The 21,484-nt window shown below is 41.2% G+C and overlaps 3 protein-coding genes across 6 annotated transcripts in view; 1 reads left to right on the top strand and 2 right to left on the bottom strand.

The window, feature by feature from the left end:
* Nucleotides 1-6,798, bottom strand: part of emsy (EMSY transcriptional repressor, BRCA2 interacting) — a 68,525-nt gene extending 61,727 nt beyond the window's left edge. Inside the window, exons 1-7 of one of the 4 annotated variants that reach the window (XM_077243845.1) lie at nt 6,517-6,798; nt 5,423-5,480; nt 4,052-4,157; nt 3,860-3,959; nt 2,802-2,876; nt 1,590-1,765; nt 908-1,063 (exon numbers count right to left, since the gene is read on the bottom strand). In XM_077243845.1, coding sequence (XP_077099960.1) covers nt 908-1,063; nt 1,590-1,765; nt 2,802-2,876; nt 3,860-3,959; nt 4,052-4,154 — 610 coding nt within the window. In that variant the 5' untranslated portion in view covers nt 4,155-4,157; nt 5,423-5,480; nt 6,517-6,798. The remainder of the gene's footprint in view (nt 1-907; nt 1,064-1,589; nt 1,766-2,801; nt 2,877-3,859; nt 3,960-4,051; nt 4,158-5,422; nt 5,481-6,516) is intronic. The other 3 variants (XM_077243844.1, XM_077243846.1, XM_077243847.1) reach the window with 3 other exon arrangements.
* mpzl1l (myelin protein zero-like 1 like) overlaps nt 1-21,484 on the top strand; it is a 336,259-nt gene that overhangs the window by 142,016 nt on the left and 172,759 nt on the right. The window lies entirely within an intron of this gene.
* LOC143750650 (NHL repeat-containing protein 3-like) lies at nt 6,937-21,233 on the bottom strand. The gene is made up of 7 exons (XM_077243842.1): nt 21,063-21,233; nt 20,439-20,594; nt 18,154-18,304; nt 16,765-16,965; nt 9,373-9,464; nt 9,040-9,152; nt 6,937-8,403 (listed from the first exon to the last, which is right to left on the bottom strand). Exons 1-7 carry the CDS (start codon nt 21,150-21,152, stop codon nt 8,163-8,165), a joined length of 1,044 nt encoding a protein of 347 aa, XP_077099957.1. The 5' UTR covers nt 21,153-21,233; the 3' UTR covers nt 6,937-8,162.

Below are 21,484 nucleotides of genomic sequence, written 5' to 3'. Positions count from 1 at the left end.
GTGCGAGACAGAGAGAGTGAGTGTGTGTGTGTGAGACAGAGCATGAGTGTGTGTGTGCGAGACAGAGAGTGAGTGTGTGTGTGTGAGACAGAGAGTGAGTGTGTGTGTGTGTGTGCGAGACAGAGAGTGAGTGTGTGTGTGTGTGCGAGACAGAGAGAGTGAGTGTGTGTGTGCGAGACCGAGAGAGTGAGTGTGTGTGTGTGCGAGACAGAGAGAGTGAGTGTGTGTGTGTGCGATACAGAGAGTGAGTGTGTGTGTGTGTGTGCGAGACAGAGAGAGTGAGTGTGTGTGTGTGCGAGACAGAGAGAGTGAGTGTGTGTGTGCGAGACCGAGAGAGTGAGTGTGTGTGTGTGCGAGACAGAGAGAGTGAGTGTGTGTGTGTGCGATACAGAGAGTGAGTGTGTGTGTGTGTGTGCGAGACAGAGAGAGTGAGTGTGTGTGTGTGCGAGACAGAGAGAGTGAGTGTGTGTGTGTGCGAGAAAGAGAGTGAGTGTGTGTGTGTGCGAGACAGAGAGAGTGAGTGTGTGTGTGTGCGAGACAGAGAGTGAGTGTGTGTGTGTGCGAGACAGAGAGAGTGAGTGTGTGTGTGTGCGAGACAGAGAGAGTGAGTGTGTGCGAGACAGAGAGAGTGAGTGTGTGTGTATGTGAGACAGAGAGTGAGCGTGTGTGTATGTGAGACAGAGAGTGAGTGTGTGTGTGTGCGAGACAGAGAGAGTGAGTGTGTGTGTGTGCGAGACAGAGAGTGAGTGCGTGTGTGTGCGAGACAGAGAGTGAGTGTGTGTGTGGGCGAGACAGAGAGAGTGAGTGTGTGTGTGTGCGTGCGAGACAGAGAGTGAGTGTGTGTGTGTGCGAGACAGAGAGTGAGTGTGTGTGTGTGTGAGACAGAGAGTGAGTGTGTGTGTCGTACTCTTGACGTAGACTGTACTCCCGCTGGGCAGCACCACCACGTTGGATGCGGGACTGGCGGGTCGAGGGGATTTAACAGTGGCGGATGCACTGCTACTGGGAGTCGATGCACTGGGAGGAGTGGAGCTCGTGCTGGTGTACGAGTAACACACAACCACTGCAACACAAACACTTCTGTCAGCTGCGCTCATGTGTGCTCTTCTGTAGCACTTCATACAATACAGACTGAGGTTCTACTGACAAAATTCTGTCAGATTTGTCCCAAATTCCCTTTTACTTTTCCCCAAATTCCATTCTGATCAGTTTTTCCAAAATGTTGTTGTACTTCCCCCCAAATTCCCTTTGACTTTTTCGAAAATTCCCTTTTCATTTTAGTTTTCCCAAATTCAGTTTTATTTTCCCCCAAATTCCCTTTTACTTTCCCCCAAAATCCATTTGAATTTTAGTTTTTCCAAATTCAGTTGTAATTTTCCCCAAATTCCCTTTAGCTTTTTTCCAAATTCCATTTGAATTTTAGTTTTTCAAAATTCTGTTGCATTTTCCCAAAATTCCCATTTCCCCCCAAAATTCAGTTCTAATATTTAAATTCAATGTTAGTAATCAAAATGCATTTCAAATAATTTTACAGCAACAGGGCCCTTTGAAATCTAAGCGTAGTAAATTAATAGCGTCAGGCGCTTCACCTTCTTTGTTGGCGGTTTCTGCGGGCAGCATTAGCGAGGCGTTCTGGTGCGCTGTAGCGTTAGCCACTGCGTTAGCCGTGACGGTGAAGGCCGTCTGAGGAACCAGTCTGGGCATCAGAGGAACCAGTCGACGGCCCTCGATCGACCACTCAGACGAGCTGTTCGGCCCCGACATGCTGCACACACACGCACACACACACACACACGCACACACACGCACACACACACACACACACACACACACACACACACACACACACACACACACACACACACACGCACACACACACACACACACACACACAAACACACACACAAACACACACACAAACACACACACAAACACACACACACACACAAACACACACACAAACACACACACACCAACATCACTCAAACAGTACAAAACACTCGGGCTCAGGGAGGAAACGCTTAACAATACAATCCAATTTGAACGTGTTAACAGTTAAAGGTGCAGTGTGTAAGTTTTAGCGGCATCTAGTGGCGAGGTTGTGAATTGCACCCAACAGAAGTTACGGTGTTCGACAGGAAGTGATGTCGTCGTCTGAGACGGCAGAGAGTAGCCAGTTAGGTTATTATTGTTACTTGTTCATCATTGTGTCAGTGTTTTATTCGTGTTTTATTCAGCTTCTTTACACGAAGAATAACATAGTGACGAAACATGTTTGTCAGGGCCACCGTAGAAACATGTGGATGTAAGGAGAACCGCGGTGTGTGTCGAGAGAAACGGCTCATTGTAAGATAATAAAAACATAACAGTTGATTATGTAAGGTTAGGTTATACACCACTGAAATCATAGTTATGAATATGATATTGCATTTCTGTAAACAGATCCTCCTGAATATTACACAACGCACCTTTAAAAATAGTCACGTTAAAGCAAGCTCAAGACTCCAATCATAATGTGAAATTCACGATTGTATGTGGAAGCGTTTTATCGGTCACAATCATTATCATTTATGCTTTTCATATGCAGTTTAAACAAACTATATAGCTAACATATTTAAACAGGGTATTTTGCTTTACTAATATTTATTATCATTATCTTAAATGACCCAACTTCAGTAACATCTCTTGAAGCTTTAAAGTGATGCTCGAGTGATTAATAATATAATTCCAAAGTACAAATAAGATTTGCTTCGTTGCATCAGAGACAGGAGAGATGAGAGATGAGAACTGCAGAGACTCACTGATACGCGATGGTGTTCAGGCGCTCATCGTTGACGGCTCTGCGCACCTCGGCTCGATGCCGTTCTGTTGAGATACTGACACACACACACACACACACACACACACACACACACCTAACCCTTCATCATCCTCAGTCAGAGCAAAACTAATTTTGCATACATATCGTTCAGGTCTAAAGTGATTAATGTGACTAGAAGACATTAAGATATTAGAGGCAATAAAGTCGTGATGAAACGAGAAATATTGTGACATAAATGGGAGTGAAATGGATTATTGGAAGAAAAAAAACCTGCAGGGCGGGGCTTAGTTTTATATGCTGGTTGTTGATTGGATGTTGAAAAGTGGGCGTTGCACTCAAAAATGGAGGCAAATCTGAAGGCAAGCTTGGAGGCGGGGTTTAAGCAAACCTACACAGTAAAAAACATTGGGTTCTTTTTTAACCCAAGCGTTGGGCTACACATATTGGGTCACTGTGTTGGGTTATTTTCCAAAAATGTTGTGTCATTTTTAAAATCGTTGGGTGATTTCTAGTAATAACCCGGCTGTTGGGTAAACAGCCGGGTTTTATTTACATAAAATCCGACACTCTTCAATATTTAGGTTGTAATTAAAAAATATATTTGTTGAGACATATTTATTGTTTTATATAAATAATCTGTATTTGAAAACAAAGTGTATTCTATTTATTAAAATAATGTCATAAATAAAAATAAATAGTTCACTTAACTGTTGGGCTCCTTTTAACTCAATGCATTGGGTTAAATAACCCACAGTTGGGAAGGTGATGAACCACCCCATTGTTGGGTTATTTTCAACCCAACATTATTAAGTGAGTAATGATTGGATAAGACCAGCATACGTTGACTATTGTTGTTATTCTTCTAGTTATTAGACCTAAAGCATCGCACGTTCACAGGAAGTGGCTTGCTTCTGCTTTTAAAGCGACTGTAAGGTGAGTGTGTGTGTGTGTGTGTGTGTGTGTGTGTGTGTGTGTGTGTGTGTGTGTGTGTGTGTGTGTGTGTGTGTGTGTGTGTGTGTGTGTGTGTGTGTGAAGGACCTCAGCACTCGAGTCAGTTCTCCCAGCAGCTCCTTCTTGTCTTTGGTGAGATCTCCTTGAGCTCGGAGAGCGCTGATCACCCCGGCGTACGCCTCCAGCTCTGAAACACACGAGACGTGAGACGCCACAAACACACACACACACACACACACACACACACACACACACCCCAGCGTTCAGTGCGAGACTCACCCAGTTTGCGCAGGATCCGTTTGCACTCATCTCTGCTGAGGTCGAGCAGCGTGGGCCAAACCACCGGCATGCTGCCCGCCAACGGCTTCTCCTGCTGAATCATCCACTGCACACACACACACACACACACACACACACACACACACACACACACACACACACACGGCGTTTAACACCACAGAACTTGCCAAATGTTGGCTGAATAAATCCGTCGTAGTGCTTCACACTCAAACGAACGGTGATATGCACGAGTGTGTGTGAATGTTACACACTGCTGTGTAAATCTGACACACAGACGCTCGTAATGTTACTATTGTACAGTAGCATGTTCTTCTCAAAGCCATAATAATAAGAAAGTTATTAAAACAAAGGAATAATCATAATTCTTCGATCTTTTAATTTGACGATAAACCTGTTGTGCAGCATTGTGTTTGCAGAAAATAAAAGGAATAGTTTTATTTTTATTTGATTTCATTTTAAAAGATTAAATAAATTGATCAATACTGTTTTAGATTATAAATTGGTATTAAATCATATATCCAGAAAAATGTAACAGAAGATCAGATTTCATAGGGCCATAATATTGTAAAAAAGAAAAAAAGAAAAGGAGTAATAAATTATGTTGTTGAAGTTTGAATTAATTCAATTGATTAGACATGCTTTCTGACTATTAACATTTAATTAAAACTAGAAAATTTAAAACAGAAAACAAGGAATTTGGGAAAACTAAAATAGAATTTGAGAAAAAAATGATACATATTTCATTGGGCCCTAAAATGTATTTTGGGTTAAACTTTTAATACATTGTTGTTAAACTGTGAAAGTGTAATGATTTCAATTAATTAGACATGCTTTTTGATTTTAAACATTTAATTTAAGCATTAAATCAGAGATCAGAAATATTTCAATAGAAAAAACAAAAGGGTAATTTGTGATATATTCAACATTATGTGAAAATAAAACAGAACTTGGGATCAAATAAAACAGAATTGGGGGGGGGTGAAATGTAATGGGGGGGACAGAATTTGGGGGGGGGGGGTGAAATGTAATGGGGGGGACAGAATTTGGGGGGGGGGGTGAAATGTAATGGGGGGGACAGAATTTGGGGGGGGGGGTGAAATGTAATGGGGGGGACAGAATTTGGGGGGGGGGGGGGTGAAATGTAATGGGGGGGAAACAGAATTGGGGGGGGGGGTGAAATGTAATGGGGGGGAAACAGAATTGGGGGGGGGGTGAAATGTAATGGGGGGGAAACAGAATTGGGGGGGGGGTGAAATGTAATGGGGGGGGGCAGAATTTGGAAGAAATGAACAAGATTTATGACAAGAGAACAACAAACACTGCTGGATGTGTTCTGTTTAACTCACTCACCTCACACACACTGCAAACTCTCTGTGGGTCTCTAAGAGCGCAGGATCTTCATCATATCCTTCAGAAATAATCATCATCATCATCATCATCATCATCACAGATATGAGCACAACATGACTGTCATTACATGCAAAACATCCCAACTCTGATTCTGTTTCTAATTTTTATTGTTCTTATTCATACCCTGTATTGACTCTATTATGTATTGTATCTTACTGTAATGTGTATTATTGTTATTGCTAATTTTATTATTTTTAATAAATTGTGTATTCTTTTATATTTTTTAGTTTCTTATGCCCTTCTACCCTGTCTTTCTCAAGAGGAATGGATAATGGACAAAATAATAATTTCATTGTACTAAAGTACAGATGACAATAAAGATCTTAATGGGTCAGATCATGAAAACACAATTTCTTGATCTTCTGAAATAAATAAACACCGTAATTTTCAAAACACCTCAGACATGAAAACTACTATAAAAGTCAAAAACCCAACACGTATGTGACGTCACGCGTTAATATCAACGTATGCCCCGCCCATATTCTCACATCACAGCCAGTTCGGCGCTCGCCCCGCCCACTCAACAAGAAAATATTACTCCGTTTCAAGTGTTTTGATTCGCGTTAGATCATTCTGACAGCTTAAATTAAACAAATCAGCTGATATCATTGTGTTTATTCTGATCTGACGTAAATTAGAGTTGAATATCATCTTATCTGAGATCAGTTGTTCTGACAAGATGGAATCGAACCAATAATATAATCGCAGATAAACGCTCAGTTGGATAAGTTAACGTCAATCCGGGGGTTTTCAGCAGAAAGCAGAATAATATACATGTTTATCATAAAACAGAGATGTTTAATAAACACTAACGGTTCTGAGATGGTGTTTTCTGTCATTGTCAGTGTGATGTGTGCAGAGTTAGCTTTAGCCGTTAGCCTCTCTGGAGTTTCTCTCATCACACACATAAACACAGCAGTGACCCGTTGCTTGCACAGCTCAATCGAGTGTGTGTGTCAAACCACAGCTGATCATCAGCACACACACCAGTGTGTCATTTCTAATGTCAGTCGTGTGTTTATATCTGCACTTACCTTCAGTTCTGCACAGTCCTTCAGCTCCGCCATGTTTATCCGACGCCAAAACACTGGGGTGCCCGCGGGAAAAGCCCAAACAACCGCAAGAATCTACAACAAATGCAGCGAAACTAAACAGCCGAAAGCGGTCTGTACATAATTCGAGTTGCTAATAAATTTTTCTCGCGAATTTTATTAAATGTCATTCACCACAAAATACACATTTGCAGGCGAACAGGCAATATGTTGGACAGCAAACAGAAGATGCGCGCCGCCATTGTTGACATTCTTTTGTGCGCTGGAGAGACGCGCGTTCATGTGCACTAGCGCGCGTTATTGTTTTGTTGTATTTTGTTATATAATATTTAAAGGTAAATATGTAGTATCGTTAAGGTTTTGGCGATATGAGTGCAAATAGTACACATTAAAACTGAAAAATCCCAGTAACAAAAACAAATGTCTTTATTTACACTAAATACACATACGGTTTGATGCAAATATTATTACACATCTCAGCACAAATTATACTCCATCTCAATGTATTGAATTTAAACAGAACCTTTACATTTGTTTCAGATTTCAATAACATGATCACATCTCAAACACAGATGATCACAACCTGAGAACTAAATCGCAACCTTCACCATAATGAGTTCAAGCAGTATCAAAATATCATCATCTAAAGACATGAATACAATTCTTAGATCTCTTTAAAATGTCAAAAACAGTGACATTAAAACACAGGTGAGTGGCTGAGATGACAAAAACACACACAAATCTTAAATTATCATATACAATCACATGAACACTATAACAGGATTAAACATGTACATTAAGCACAATAACAATACAAAACAAGTGGATTTCCACAAATTTGCATAATTCTTCCCAGATCATCAACACTCATCTTTTCTGCTCCCTTTATTCCTCTATTATGAGAATCACATAAAATCACATTATATCTCTGATTTGAATTAAGACCTCAGAGTTTTATTTGATTATAAACTTGTTTCTGCCACAAAAAACAAAAAAGCTAACCGTGACATTTTATCTCACAATTCTGACCTTTTCCTCGCAATTCTGAGAAACAAGTCTGAATTGTGAACTCAACTTTACAAAAAAATAAGTAACTTTACGAGTAATTCGTAATTACAAAAAGTCAGAATTTTGAAAAATTAACTCAAAACTGCGACAAATAAATTCTGAATTGCGAGAAAATCTCGTAATTACAAAAAAATCTGAATTGTGAACTAAACTTTACAAAAAATTAAGTCAGAGTTTAGATATAAACTCGTAAGTACGAAAAAAAGTCAGAATTGCTAGAAAAAGTCCGAATTGTGAGATATAAACTCGTAATTGCGAAGAAGTCTGAATTTTTAGATAGAAACTCAAAACGGTGAAAAATAAAGTCAGAATTGTGAGAAAAACTCGTTATTACGAAAGTTAGAATTGCGAGAAATAATGTCTGAATTGTGAGAAAATCTCGTTATTACGAAAAATCTGAACTGCGAGAAACTCAAAATTCTCTTTTTTATTTTGTTATTCCGTGTCGGAAAGAAGCTTCTGTAGATTGTAGTGTGATTGTAAATGAAAGATTAGTCTGGTAAGTCGCTCACGGTTTGATTGACAGGTGTCAGCTATAATCGTTATAATCAGCGACACCTCTAAACACTGGCGGCGCTCAGCGGGACGAACTTCTGGGCCTGACCGGCTCCGATCTCGGCCACGTACAGATCAGAACTCTTCAGGTCCAGGTCCACCAGGTGTGGTTTCACATCTTCAGCCAGCTCAATGGTGCTGATCACCTGACACTGCCCGATGATGCCGACGGGCGGAGCCTCCAGCAGAGTGATCTGATTGGTGTTTAACTGGGCCACCACTATGTACTTCTGGTCAGGAGTGAATCTGCGGGTCATAAACACAGAACATCTACAGAACGCATTCAGAAGTGCAGATCAGGGCTCTTCAATCCTTTAAATACACAGAAACCCAAATACCGTCGTCCTACAATTCAAAAGGCAATTATATATAGTCATCAATAAAGACCGGATTTAATTGTATACTGCACTGTAAAGTATTATTTGGAAAATAGTTATTACTTACTATACTACTGTGCTGTTAAATGTATTATTTATGTAAAACACATTTTATTGTTTATTTATTTCTATGTAGTTTTATTATTTTTAAAAGATTTTAACTTTTTATTGTTTTTATGTTTATTTTAATATATTTAAACATTTTGTTGTTTACTTATTATTTTAAATTTTTTTAATTTTTTTTATTGTTTACAATTTTATATTTGTGTAATTCTTTTAATAATTATTTATTTAAACACATTTTTCATTATATACTTCTTTATTTTAATGTAACTTTCATATTTATTATCTATTTCAAACACAATTGTATCGTTTCATAACTGATCTAATCTATATGAATCTAATTTAAATTTTTTATTTTAATCATTTTTATTTTTATTAACTTTAAATTTATTTATTAAAGTATTATCTTTAATGTTTTTATTGATTGTATGATGTATGTCACCTGACGGAGTAGGGCGCGTCGTCTTTAAAGCAGCTTCCCCACGACCCGAGCCAGTCGCCCGTCACCGAGTTAAACACCTGGATGCGCTTGTTCCCTCGGTCTGCGACCCATACCTGAACACACACACACATACACACACACACACACACATACACACACACACACACATACACACACACATACTAACGCTTAGGTCTGAAGACTGAAGGAGAGACCGGAAATCTTTTAATTGCAAGACAAACATTTGCAGAAGGTTTTCAATAAGAGCAGAACATGAACTAAAGCTCCCGATGAAACAGGAACACACACATGAACACACACATGAACACACACCCTCTGATAGCTGTCGACCGCCACACTGTGAGGGATGTAGAACTGAGCCAGTCCTGGACCTCTCTCTCCGTGCATCCAGAGAACCTGCAGATCTGACACACACACACACACACACACACACACACACACACACACACACACACACACACACACACACACACACACACACACACACACACACACACACACACACACACACACACACACACACACACACTTCTATATTACTAACACAGGGGACTATCGCTCTACACTGCTCAAGAGGAGACTAGTGTTTCTGGTCATTTTGAAGAAAAAAAATGACATAAAAGAATTATTTTAAGGTCCTTTTTCATAATATAACTTAAAATATGGATTTTTTTCTATTTAAAAAAAAACATGCCAAGAGGGGACCTGAGGTCCTAGCCCCCAACTCTAGAATATCTGTCAGCGAAGCACTCTGTGTCAACGCCTAGACGGGAGCACACACTCACTTGAGAGGAGCTCTGGACCGGCCTGGAATCTCTCCAGGGGTCTGAGGTCTTACAGGCCTCCGTAAAAGCATGCCCTTTGTACATGGCCCCTCAGTCTGTGTTAGTGGACCTCGTTCTAGGAGCGGTTGGTCCGGAGAAATGCAAGGTCTGATCACGGGCTGAGGGCTTGCCGCTCTGACACGGTCACCTCGGGACTCGACCTTAAGCCAGTGCTGAAGCGGTCTTCATATGGAGGAAGCCATGCGGCTGCGTCTGCCATATGTCCCCAGGAGCCTCTGAAAATTCTTACAGTGGGAATTTCTCACTTCTGTATAGCACCGACTGGACACACTCTCTTCTTACATTTACTAAAAAGCGACTTACAAATGAGAACAATAGAAGCAGTTAAACTAACAGTAGGACAACAATATGTAAGTGCTATGACCCCTCTCAGTTTAACTTTAGTGCAGTGTTTTTCTTTCTTTTTTTTCTAAATAGATTAGAAGAGAAGAGAAAGTGTTAGTACTACTGAATCAAGTGCTGCCGAAAAAGATACGTCTTCAGCAGTTTCTTGAAAGTGGCGACTGACTCAGAAGCTCTGGTTGAGTTAGGCAGATCATTCCACCAACAGGGAACAGTCATGGTAAAGGTCCGAGAAAGAGATTTTGTGCCTCTTTGAGATGGTACCACAAGACGACATTCGCTAGCAGAGCGCAAGTTTCTGGATGGCACATAAGTCCGAAGTAATGAGTTTAGGTAAGAGGGAGCAGTGCCAGTGGTTGTTGTGTAGCCAAACGTCAATGCCTTGAATTTAATGCGAGCGGCAACTGGCAACCAGTGCAATTTTGTGAGGAGAGGAGCGACGTGTGTCTCTTCGGTTCATTAAAGACTACTCTGGCTGCAGCATTCTGGATCAATTGTAGAGGTTTGACAGAGCAAGCTGGAAGACCAGCCAGGAGAGCATTACAATAGTCCAGTCTGAATAAAACAAGTGCTTGGACAAGGAGTTGTGTAGCATGCTCTGTAAGGAAGGGCCTGATCCTCCTAATGTTGTGCAAGGCAAATCTGCAGGACCGGGCAGTTCTAGCAATGTGGTCTGTGAATTTCAACTGATCATCAATTACAACCCCAAGGTTCCTGGCTGACCTTGATGGAGTTATGGATGACGAGCCTAGCTGAATGGAGAAGTTGTGATGAAGTGTTGGGTTGGCCGGGACCACAAGTAGCTCTGTCTTCGGAAGGTTTAGTTGAAGGTGGTGGTCCTTCATCCAGCCAGAAATGTCTGTTAGGCAGGCTGAGATACGAGCAGCTCCCGTTGGATCGTCAGGCTGGAATGAGAGGTAGAGTTGTGTGTCATCAGCGTAGCAATGATAGGAATAGCCATGTTTCTGAATCACAGATCCTAGTGATGTCATGTAGATGGAGAAGAGGAGTGGTCCCAGCACTGAGCCCTGAGGCACTCCAGTAGCTAGATGTTGGGTCTTCCATGCCACACCTCTCCACGACACCCTAAAGGACCTGAGAGGTAAGACTCGAACCATTGGAGTGCAGTTCCCGAGATGCCCTTCATCTTTAGGATTGACAGGAGGATCTGGTGGTTAACTGTGTCAAAAGCAGCAGACAAGAGGCATGTTGAAGAGGTTCTTGAAGAGGCATGTTGGACCGAGTCCATCCCCATACCGGAAAAGAGATAGTCAGCCCGTGGGCAAGATTACTCTCTCCCAGTTGACCTGAAGACCCAATTGATGGCTTGTTAGCCTTATTCAAATCTCCCTATAGGAGATACGCTTTCCTGATGCTCGCACACACAATATTATGTTGCCATGTAGAAGATCAGTTAGCCATTGGTTACACCTGAGCTGGGGTTCTGTTTTCCCTGTTGTTAAGCACCTTTTAGGGACACAGACTATTCAAAGCGCTCTAAGGCAAAGAAAACAGGGTTCAAAATTAGCGCCATCTAGCCAAATGCTGGTAAAATATGCAAGTGGCTGGTAGATTTGCTTCACTCAGCAGCCGTAAAAACAATGGCAATGTACTGAGTGATTGGTGAAATTTTAACATTTACTAGCCATTTGGCTGGTGGTCAAATAAGTACATTTCAAACCCTGAAAGAATGACAACATTTAAAAAAAATAATAATAACTATTTTAAACATAAAAACAGAATAAAATAAATTGTTTAAAATAAGCCTTCCTGTAGCTCAAACAGTTGGCTAGCAACGCCAAGGTCATGGGTTCGATTCCCAGGGAAAGCAAGAACTGATAAGAATGTAAATATGTACCTTGAAAGGCAATGTAAGTCGCTTTGGATTAAAGCGTCTGCTAGATGCCTAAATGTAAATAAATAATTATTTAATGGCACATCAGAAGCTGTATAGTATATTGGCAACATTTTAAGTTTAAATACACAGAAACATGGAACAATAACACACATGATCCTTTATTGTTAAAGAGAACATCACAAAAGAAAACGTTAAGAACAAACTTTACAGTGAAGTAGGAGACATCTCGTGTTCAGCACTTACACTTTTATAATGAACAACATTTACTTCAGAAGTCTTCAACGAGGACGAAGGAGCAGATGTCATATTAAGGATTTTAAAACCGGAAACAGGACCAAAATATTTCAGATGCTAGACGTTCAAAGCAGCTGAGAGTATTTTAAGTCTTAAACGTGTATATATATATATGCTTAATTGCACATGTGATATGATCTATATTGGCATAACTATTCGCCCTCTGAAGCGAAGAATCAGCGAACACAAAAGTTCAATAAGACGAAATGATATGAATTATTCTGTTGCCCGCCACTTTAATAACCACTCACATCCTCCATCCTCCCTCAGGTTTCAGGTAATAGAACAGGTTACTTCTCAGAGAGGGGGTGATGTAGACAGGCGACTATGTCAGAGAGATCTATATTGGATTTATATGCTATGGCCATAGCCTGATATTTACATGGAATAGGGTGTTGATGTAGTGTATATTTCTTTATATAAATCTTTTATTTTTTTTGTACATTTCTTTAAAAAAATCTTTTTGTAAATTTTTTTGAAATCTTGATGTGATTTATGTGTTTTGTTTCCAGTAGACCCTGTGCCTAAGGCTATATTTGATATAGGCTATGTTGAACTACTTTTCCCATGTTCCCTATCCCTGTAGCCTTATGCAATCAGGAGAGGTGATTGACAAGGGCTTTTTTATTTGGCCACATTCACTCTGTTTGTATGCCTGAAGAAGGTCGCAAGACCGAAAGCTTGCTAATTAATTGATCTTGCACAGTGTTTGAGTGTGCGGCTGCTGTATTTTTACAATTTTCCATATGATTTAATGTAGCAGCACCTCTCTACAAGACTTTTTTGACGGATGAGCGGTGGTTCTCTTCTATTTTTTCTATGTCTTAAATGTGTAACATGCAGGAGAGCATCATAACATCACTGTGCAGCAAAACACAGATCAAATATACATGTAGATCACAAGATGAGAGTAAATACGTTAAAATATTGCGATGGAAGTTTTATCAACACTTTTACTTAAATCTGGCAACGAAAACGAGCTTCTTTGGGCATCATTTGATTTTTTCAGGGTACCGATGTCGATAACAAATTTAGTGAAAGCCTATTTTGGAGATTTGCAATTTAGTTTCTCAACTCCAGAATTCAGCACTACATGGTAATGCTTAGAGGTTGGAATAATGGCAGGATGCACCATCTCTCCACTGGCTTTTACCATGGCAATGGAAGTAATCATTAGGGCATCAAAATGGGTAGTAGGAGGAGAGCGCTTGGCTTCTGGGATGCGACTACCACCAATCAGAGCATACATGGATGACAACCATGACTACAACGGTAGCCTGCACTAATCGGTTATTGGGGAAGTTAACAGATAATATTGAATGGGCACGAATGCAATTCAAGCCTTCTAAATCAAGGAGCATCTCAATAGTTAAAGGCAAGGTAGTAGATAAAATATTCTTCATTAATGGTGAGGCAATACCAACAGTTTCTCAGAAGCCAGTGAAGAGTCTAGGGAGATGGTACGATGGGATCTAAAGGACACAGTTCGAGTGGGAGAAGTTAGACGACAAGCAGTGGAAGGGTTAAAGAGCATAAACAGCTGCGCTCTACCAGGGAAACTAAAACTCTGGTGCTTTCAGTTTGGTCTACTGCCAAGGTTGCTGTGGCCACTGACTGTGTACGAGGTTTCTTTGACAACAGTGGATAAGCTGGAAGCGTTAATAAGTTCATACATCAGGAAATGGTTGGGATTCCACGCTGCCTCAGCAGAGTGGGACTTTATAGTAAAGGAGTATTGCAGCTGCCAGTCTCTGCTTTGACCGAGGAGTTTAAGTGTGCCAAGGTCAGACTGGAAATGACTTTAGCAGAGTCACGCGTCAATGTAAGGGAGGCAGCCACTGTGGTAAAAAATGGTAGAAAGTGGTCAGCAAAGAAATCTGTAGTAGAGGCAAAGGCTGACCTTCAAATTGGGGATATCGTGGGACAGGTACAGCATGGAAGAGGGGGTTTTGGGCTCAGCCTAGCTCCTCCTAAATGGCACAAGGCAGGCCCAGCTAAAAGGAGGAAGCTGGTAGTCAACGAGGTGCGAAAGCAGGAGGAGAGGATGAGATGTATAAAGGCCATTTCGCAGGCCAAGCAGGGAGAGTGGATGAGATGGGAGAGTGTGGAACAACGCAAAATGGGCTGGCAAGACCTTTGGTCAATGGAAGAGAGTAGGATCAGTTTCCTTATTAGGTCAACATATGATGTTCTCCCATCACCGCAGAACCTAAACCTCTGGGTAGGAGAGGATCCCTCTTGTCCTTTGTGTTCATCACCTGCCACATTAAGGCACATTTTGACAGGATGTAATGTGGCTCTTAGCCAAGGTCGGTTTACTTGGCACCATGACCAAGTATTGCGATGTTTGGCTTTAGCATTGGAAGGCAAGCGTAGTATGACCAATAAGTTGCTGCCTGTTCTAGCAAAACATTACACGCAGAAGACAATATTCCTCCGCCCAGGCGAGCAACCACCAAGAAAAGGTGCTAACACCAATTCTCGCCCAGGACATCTGGAATCTGCTAGGGACTGGAAAATGCTGGCTGATCTTGATCAACGGCTTATTTTTCCACCTGAGATTGCCACCACTAACCTACGACCAGATATTGTTTTGTGGTCTGGATCAGCACGCATTGTTCAACTGATAGAGTTAACAGTGCCATGGAGGATGCGGTAGATGAGGCATATGAGCGGAAGAAATTGCGGTATGCTCATCTGGCCACTGAAGCAGAACAGCGAGGATGGAGAGTCCAGGTTTATCCAGTGGAAGTGGGTTGTCGAGGTTTTGTGGCACACTCTACAACCCAGTTCCTCAGAGACGTCGGATTCAGTGGTCAAGAGTTGCGTCGCACAGTAAAGAACTTATCTGAAGCAGCAGAAAGGAGCAGCAACTGGCTGTGGTTGAGACGGAAAGATTCTAGCTGGCTGTGTACAGGCCGCCATGCTACGGTTTCGTAGAATTCTTGAAAACTTGAAGAGTCTGTTGGTTTATTTGTATAAGTTGTATAGTATTTACAGTCATTACGTTCCTGTGTATATTGCGTGAATGACGGGTGGTTGGGCAGATATTGTGTTTTGCGGTAGGTGGTATGCCATACGGAAACGTTGCCACTGAAACTGCATATTAACGCACCAGTGGGGCTCGACAGACTTAGTCAAACAGGTTGGCGCGTATGGTTGGGTTGCGGAGAGATTGTGAGATTGTGGTTAGGTCTCAGCAGCACTGTTGGTTTATTTGTAGAGGTTGTATAGTATTTACAGTCATTACGTTCCTGTGTATATTGCGTGAATGACGGGTGGTTGGGCAGATATTGTGTTTTGCAGTAGGTGGTATGCCATACGGAACCGTTGCCACTGAAACTGCATATTAACGCACCAGTGGGGCTCGACAGACTTAGTCAAACAGGTTGGCGCGTATGGTTGTGTTGCGGAGAGATTGTGAGATTGTGTTTAGGTCTCAGCAGCACTGTTGATTTATTTGTAGAGGTTGTATAGTATTTACAGTCATTACGTTCCTGTGTATATTGCGTGAATGACGGGTGGTTGGGCAGATATTGTGTTTTGGAGTAGGTGGTATGCCATACGGAACAGTTGCCACTGAAACTGCATATTAACGCACCAGTGGGGCTCGACAGCCTTAGTAAAAAGGGTTGGCGCGTATGGTTGGGTTGCGGAAAGATTGTGGTTAGGTCTCAGCAGCAAGAGGGAAGTAGAGGTCAGTAACCTGGGCTGAGTTGAGTGGGGGACGGAGGGGGGTGACTCTGGGACGCCAGAGTCACTGTCGAGCCCTCTTGAGGTGTCGTGGGCTAGTCGACGAAACACTGAGGACGGAAGGTGCCCACTTGAAGACACTAGAGATGTTCCCTACTCCGCTCAATCCAGAGGGTTGTTATGGGGGGACCGTACTGTGGTTGCAGCCGTTGTGTGTGCTGAGGCGCAAATACACTACAGCTATTAACACCAGACAGAAGGAGATTCACGTCACCAGATGGAAAGAAGCGTAAATGGATGGAGAAGCATAGGTTACTGTAAAGCTACGTCTTAGTTGGTGCTTATCTTGGCGAAAGCCGAGTACAAATCAGCATGAAGTTTTAACATCTACTCTCGTGTAATGGAAATCAAATTTACCATATGTTAAAATTAAAAGATTTTGGGGCGGCAGTGGCTCAGTGGGTCATGTAGGTTGTCTACAAACCGAAAGGTTGGTGGTTCGTCCATGAGCAAGACACCTAACCCCAGCTGTGTGTGTGTGTGTGTGTGTGTGTTTTGTTATTATTTTAAACAAGTTTATTAAACAACAATATATAACAAACATATACACAAACACACACGCACACACACATACACACACACACACACACACACACAGGATCCGCTGCTCACCTGGAGAGAGTTTGATGAGCCGGTTGTTCACGCCGCCATCTCCGTCCACGATGTAGATTTCTCCAGAGCTGTGGATGAAGATTTCTGCCGGCTGGTCGAACTGGAGCGGACTGAGAGAAGATCCGGCTTTCCCAGGGGATCCCAGAACCCGCAGGAGCTTCCCGTCCGGAGAATACTGCTTCACCGTGTGTCCGAACGGCCCTGAACACAAGAGAGTCAGCTTTACTCACACACACACACACACACACACACACACACACACACACACACACACACACACACACACACACACACACACACACACACACACACGTGTGCCCGAACGGCCCTGAACACAAGAGAGTCAGCTTTACTCACACACACACACGTGTGCCCGAACGGCCCTGAACACAAGAGAGTCAGCTTTACTCACACACACACACACACACACACACACACACACACACACACACACACACACACACACACACACACACACACACACACACACACACACGTGTGCCCGAACGGCCCTGCACACAAGAGACTCAGCTTTACTCACACACACACACACACACACACACACACACACACACACACACACACACACACACACACACACACACACGTGTGCCCGAACGGCCCTGAACACAAGAGAGTCAGCTTCACTTACATAACGAAATATGCTCAATAAGGTTGATCTGTTTCCATTAAAAATATAAAGCAATTAAAAATACTATTTGGCCAGTGGAAAAGATTGAGAAAAACTTTCTCTGAAATGTATTTTACACTATTTTATTTTTGGAAATTAATATTAATATTTATTGAAAAACAAGGCAAGGATAGTGTGGCGAGCAGGACGATGCCGGTGGCGTGATTGATGATGAGCGACTCCTGCGCGACGCACCGTCTCGTATCTCTCACGGAGCATCAGCGACAGTGAAGAGTGAGAGAGGAACAGGCCTGGACTTGTGTTGTGTTTGTTGTATTACATGTGACCGCAGTCGTCCGTGAGGGTTTGTGTTTGTTTATTTTAGTATTAAATTGTGTTTCGAATGTTCGCCGGTTCCTGCTTCTTCCCACAACATCTAACCTTGCTACAGATCGGTTACTAAATTATTAGCAAATTAGCAATTAGCAATGTAATGTGACGCACACCCGAATCTCATATTTTCCTAATGTCTTGTACCGTTACACATGGAGTCACTTTGATATGCAGATGAGGATATAGTAAAAGGAGGCGTTGTAAGCTCATATATGGTTATATCGGGGAGGAGACGCATGTGTGCACAATCTTCCTCTGACTGGGGTTATAAAGGGAATTTTGGTCTTCCAGGCACATGTACACTTTTAGTAAGGATCCTACACAGGTTTATAAATGAGACCCCTGGAGAGGAGCCCAAATCCCACCGTTCCCAACATCCGTGATCCACAGGGACGGATCCGCCGAGGCGTTGGCCAGGAACATCCCGTGAGGCATCTCCAGAGTGCTGGTGTTCCAGGCCTGCAGGAACTCTCCATCCGTGCTGAACACCAGCACTTTCGGGATGTTCTCGCCTCTCTGCGGAGAAACACACCGACAGCTCATCAGGATCAAGCCTAGAGACTGATGGACTCAAGCAAATACAGGGAATTCTGACACAAGTATGAGATTTTCTCATAATTTCAAGTTATAAACTCATAATTGCAAGTTTGCATCTTCCAAATGTGACTTGCTGTGTAACCATTGGGCGTTAACACATATATATTACACATATATACGAACTATACGGCTATATTAGAGAGTAGAATGACAAATGTGCTGTTATAACCGCAGATGGCAGCAGAGGACCACTCGTTGGCTCACTTTCATTTTTAAAAGTGTCTGGTTTTGGTTTTCCACCAGTAATTTCTACTAAAGCAAGGCACATTTTACATGTTAACCCATTAAATGATATAGATATAGATGGGAATAAACGATAGATAAGAAAATGCTAAATCCGGTGGCCTGTTGCACAAAGCTAGCTGAACAAACTCAGAGTTTCAGAGTAGGTTTAGAGTTGACAAATCCAGATAAATTCAACCTGGATTAAATGCGGTCTCACAAAGCTCTGTATAAACGTTGTCTGTCAACTCAGGTTTGATCTAGAGTTTGCGATTACCTCTGAAGCCACGCAATTCACTTCTCTTCTGAAGATTAAGAGATCATAAAAATGATCATGAAATTAAAAGCGTTTACAAGGCAGGAATAAACACTGCTGCTGCAGAGAAAGTTTGAGAAGAAGCTGAACAGAAAAAATCTGAGTATATCAATGTATGATGTGAATCAAAGAAATAAATACTTATTAGTTCACAAAGAGCTCAAATTAATACACGTTGTTTAAAAGCATTATATATGAATGTATGGATTATATTTATATTAATTTAACATAAAAATAATATTACTTGTCAATTAATATAATTATATGAATTAAAAGTAATTATAATTAATTTAATATTAATATAATAAATAATTAGCAGTAAAAGATGAGCAATTTTGTCTCTAAAGTTTTTTCACTATAAACTGCTTTAATTGGGGGCGTGGCTTTATTGCATCAGATACACGTCACTTTGCTCACAGCTGATTGGTCCAGTTTGAGTCTGCAATCTCTAACCCAGAATAAAGCCTGCGCCGGAGCAGGTTAGCCGTGTAGCGTAAGTTACCAGGGCGATGAACACCGCTAAAAACCAATCCACCTTCTTGAGCCCGGAAAACCAGAGTTTGCTCAAACTAATCTCAGACCTGACACCCGCTGTGCAACCGGCCACAGGTCTCCCCTTAATTGACATTGTTTTTTAAGTCTCATTGTCATCATAATGTTATATAATTGCAAAATGATATTTCACTATAAATGAAGTGGTAAACTTTGACTAAATGTGATTATTAATGTAATTATAATAATTGTATAATGTCTAATTATGAATCCAAAAGCAAAACCTGTGAAAAGAACTATATTAGTGAGCAGAAAGAGCCAATAAGTGGTATTCTGCTGCCATCCGCTGGTTATAATGGCAATTATACTTTTACTTCTTCTTCTTCAATTACAGTGAATTTATCATAGGAATATAAAATGTTTCACCTTTTTAACTGTTATAGAGGCACCTATTGCCAGATCTCCGTAAAATGTTGTCTTCTTTTTTAGAGTCACATGTCAAATTTACTTTCTTGAGAATGTCTTGAGGAGTTACAGGCTTGGTCAAGCCCACATATTGAAATGACCCTATTATAGACATCCAAATGTAAAAGTTCAACTTTTTTTTTTCAATTATTGACCTTGACTAGAGAGTCCAATAGGGTCTCAGCACTTCGCACTTGAACCCCTAAATATTAAAAAAAACCTTAAACATATTTTATTTCAGCTTGCTGCCAAGGCAACATTTCCCACTTTCAAAATAGAACCAGAATGAAAGTTAATAAAAACATATACAATTAATTCAAATGTACAAAATTAATAAAAACAATATAGCCATATAAAAGACTAAAATTTCTAAAAATTGACAAAAACAAAATATTATTACTAAAACTGAAATGAACATGTGAAATAACAATGGAAAATATAAATATGAAATCTAAAATAATGATACTAAAATAACTGAATCTTATCTCATAACTCTGCCTTCTCCCCTCATTAGTGAGTGTGTATCGAGCTCAGGTCAGAAGTGTGTGTGCTCCTCACCTGCGCCACGTAGACACGCCCCCTCAGGTGATTGACAGCCACGGCGAACACCTGACCGCTGAACACCTCGGGGTTTCTGGGCCACGAAATGTCCAGTTTATAAAGCGCGCGCCCGGAAACCCGGAAGTCCGCGTGAGATCGCGACGCGACGCTCGTCTGGAAACACAGCAAACATTCATTTACTAATAACTAGTGGTGTAACGATTGGACTTGGTGCTGGAAACCCAGAGCACAGGACAATTAGAGACACCAGAATAACAATATTCATGATTCTGAAGCTGAAAACAGAATTCTTTTAGACGAATATGCTTGATATCTGTCACTGACTAGATATATTTAAAATAATGTCGGGCACTTTTACTGGAAACAACATCAGACATCTGGCATTATCAGGACACACAAATATTCCCCCATTGCTTTATTATATATTATATTCAACATTATATATAGTAGTTTAATGTAGTACTGACACGTAAACTCTGTGAACTCACAGAATTTTTATTTTGGGTGAATTATACAAAATATTGTCACTATCCACGATGCATTTTTGTATTGCGATATGATTAATCTCCGGTGACACTGAACACTTATCAATCAAACTCCACATCGATCGATCAGACTCACGCGAGAGCTGATGGCGCCACACATGAACATGATGAAGAGGATTAATGCCATGGTAACAGCAATTAAACAGCAGTAATTACGCCTCCTCATAGAGATTAATAATAATCGATCATCTCGAGTCCCGCGGCGCTGCACTTCCTGTTTTGATCACATGACGACTCCTCCAACCTCATTGGTTCACACTGACAGCGGCGCGTTGACGTCACACGCGATCGAAAAACACCTAAAAAACATATACGTATCACAGCTCATATTTAAGAAAAAAACAGCTCAATTTTATTCAGACTCAAACTATGTAATTCGCTGCAGATGCTGATATTTATATGAGATTCTGATGCTTGTAGTGTAAATCAATGAGATCTTTATAACAGTAGATACTTACATAACATGCATTTAAATATCAATATTTGCCAATAATGTCT

Source organism: Siphateles boraxobius, unplaced genomic scaffold, assembly GCF_051911475.1.
Source record: "Siphateles boraxobius isolate OS27281-9 unplaced genomic scaffold, OSU_SipBor_1 25, whole genome shotgun sequence".
Lineage (NCBI taxonomy): Eukaryota > Metazoa > Chordata > Actinopteri > Cypriniformes > Leuciscidae > Siphateles > Siphateles boraxobius.
The sequence above is the reverse complement of the archived record's forward strand: the minus strand, read 5'-3'. Positions and strand labels throughout refer to the sequence as shown.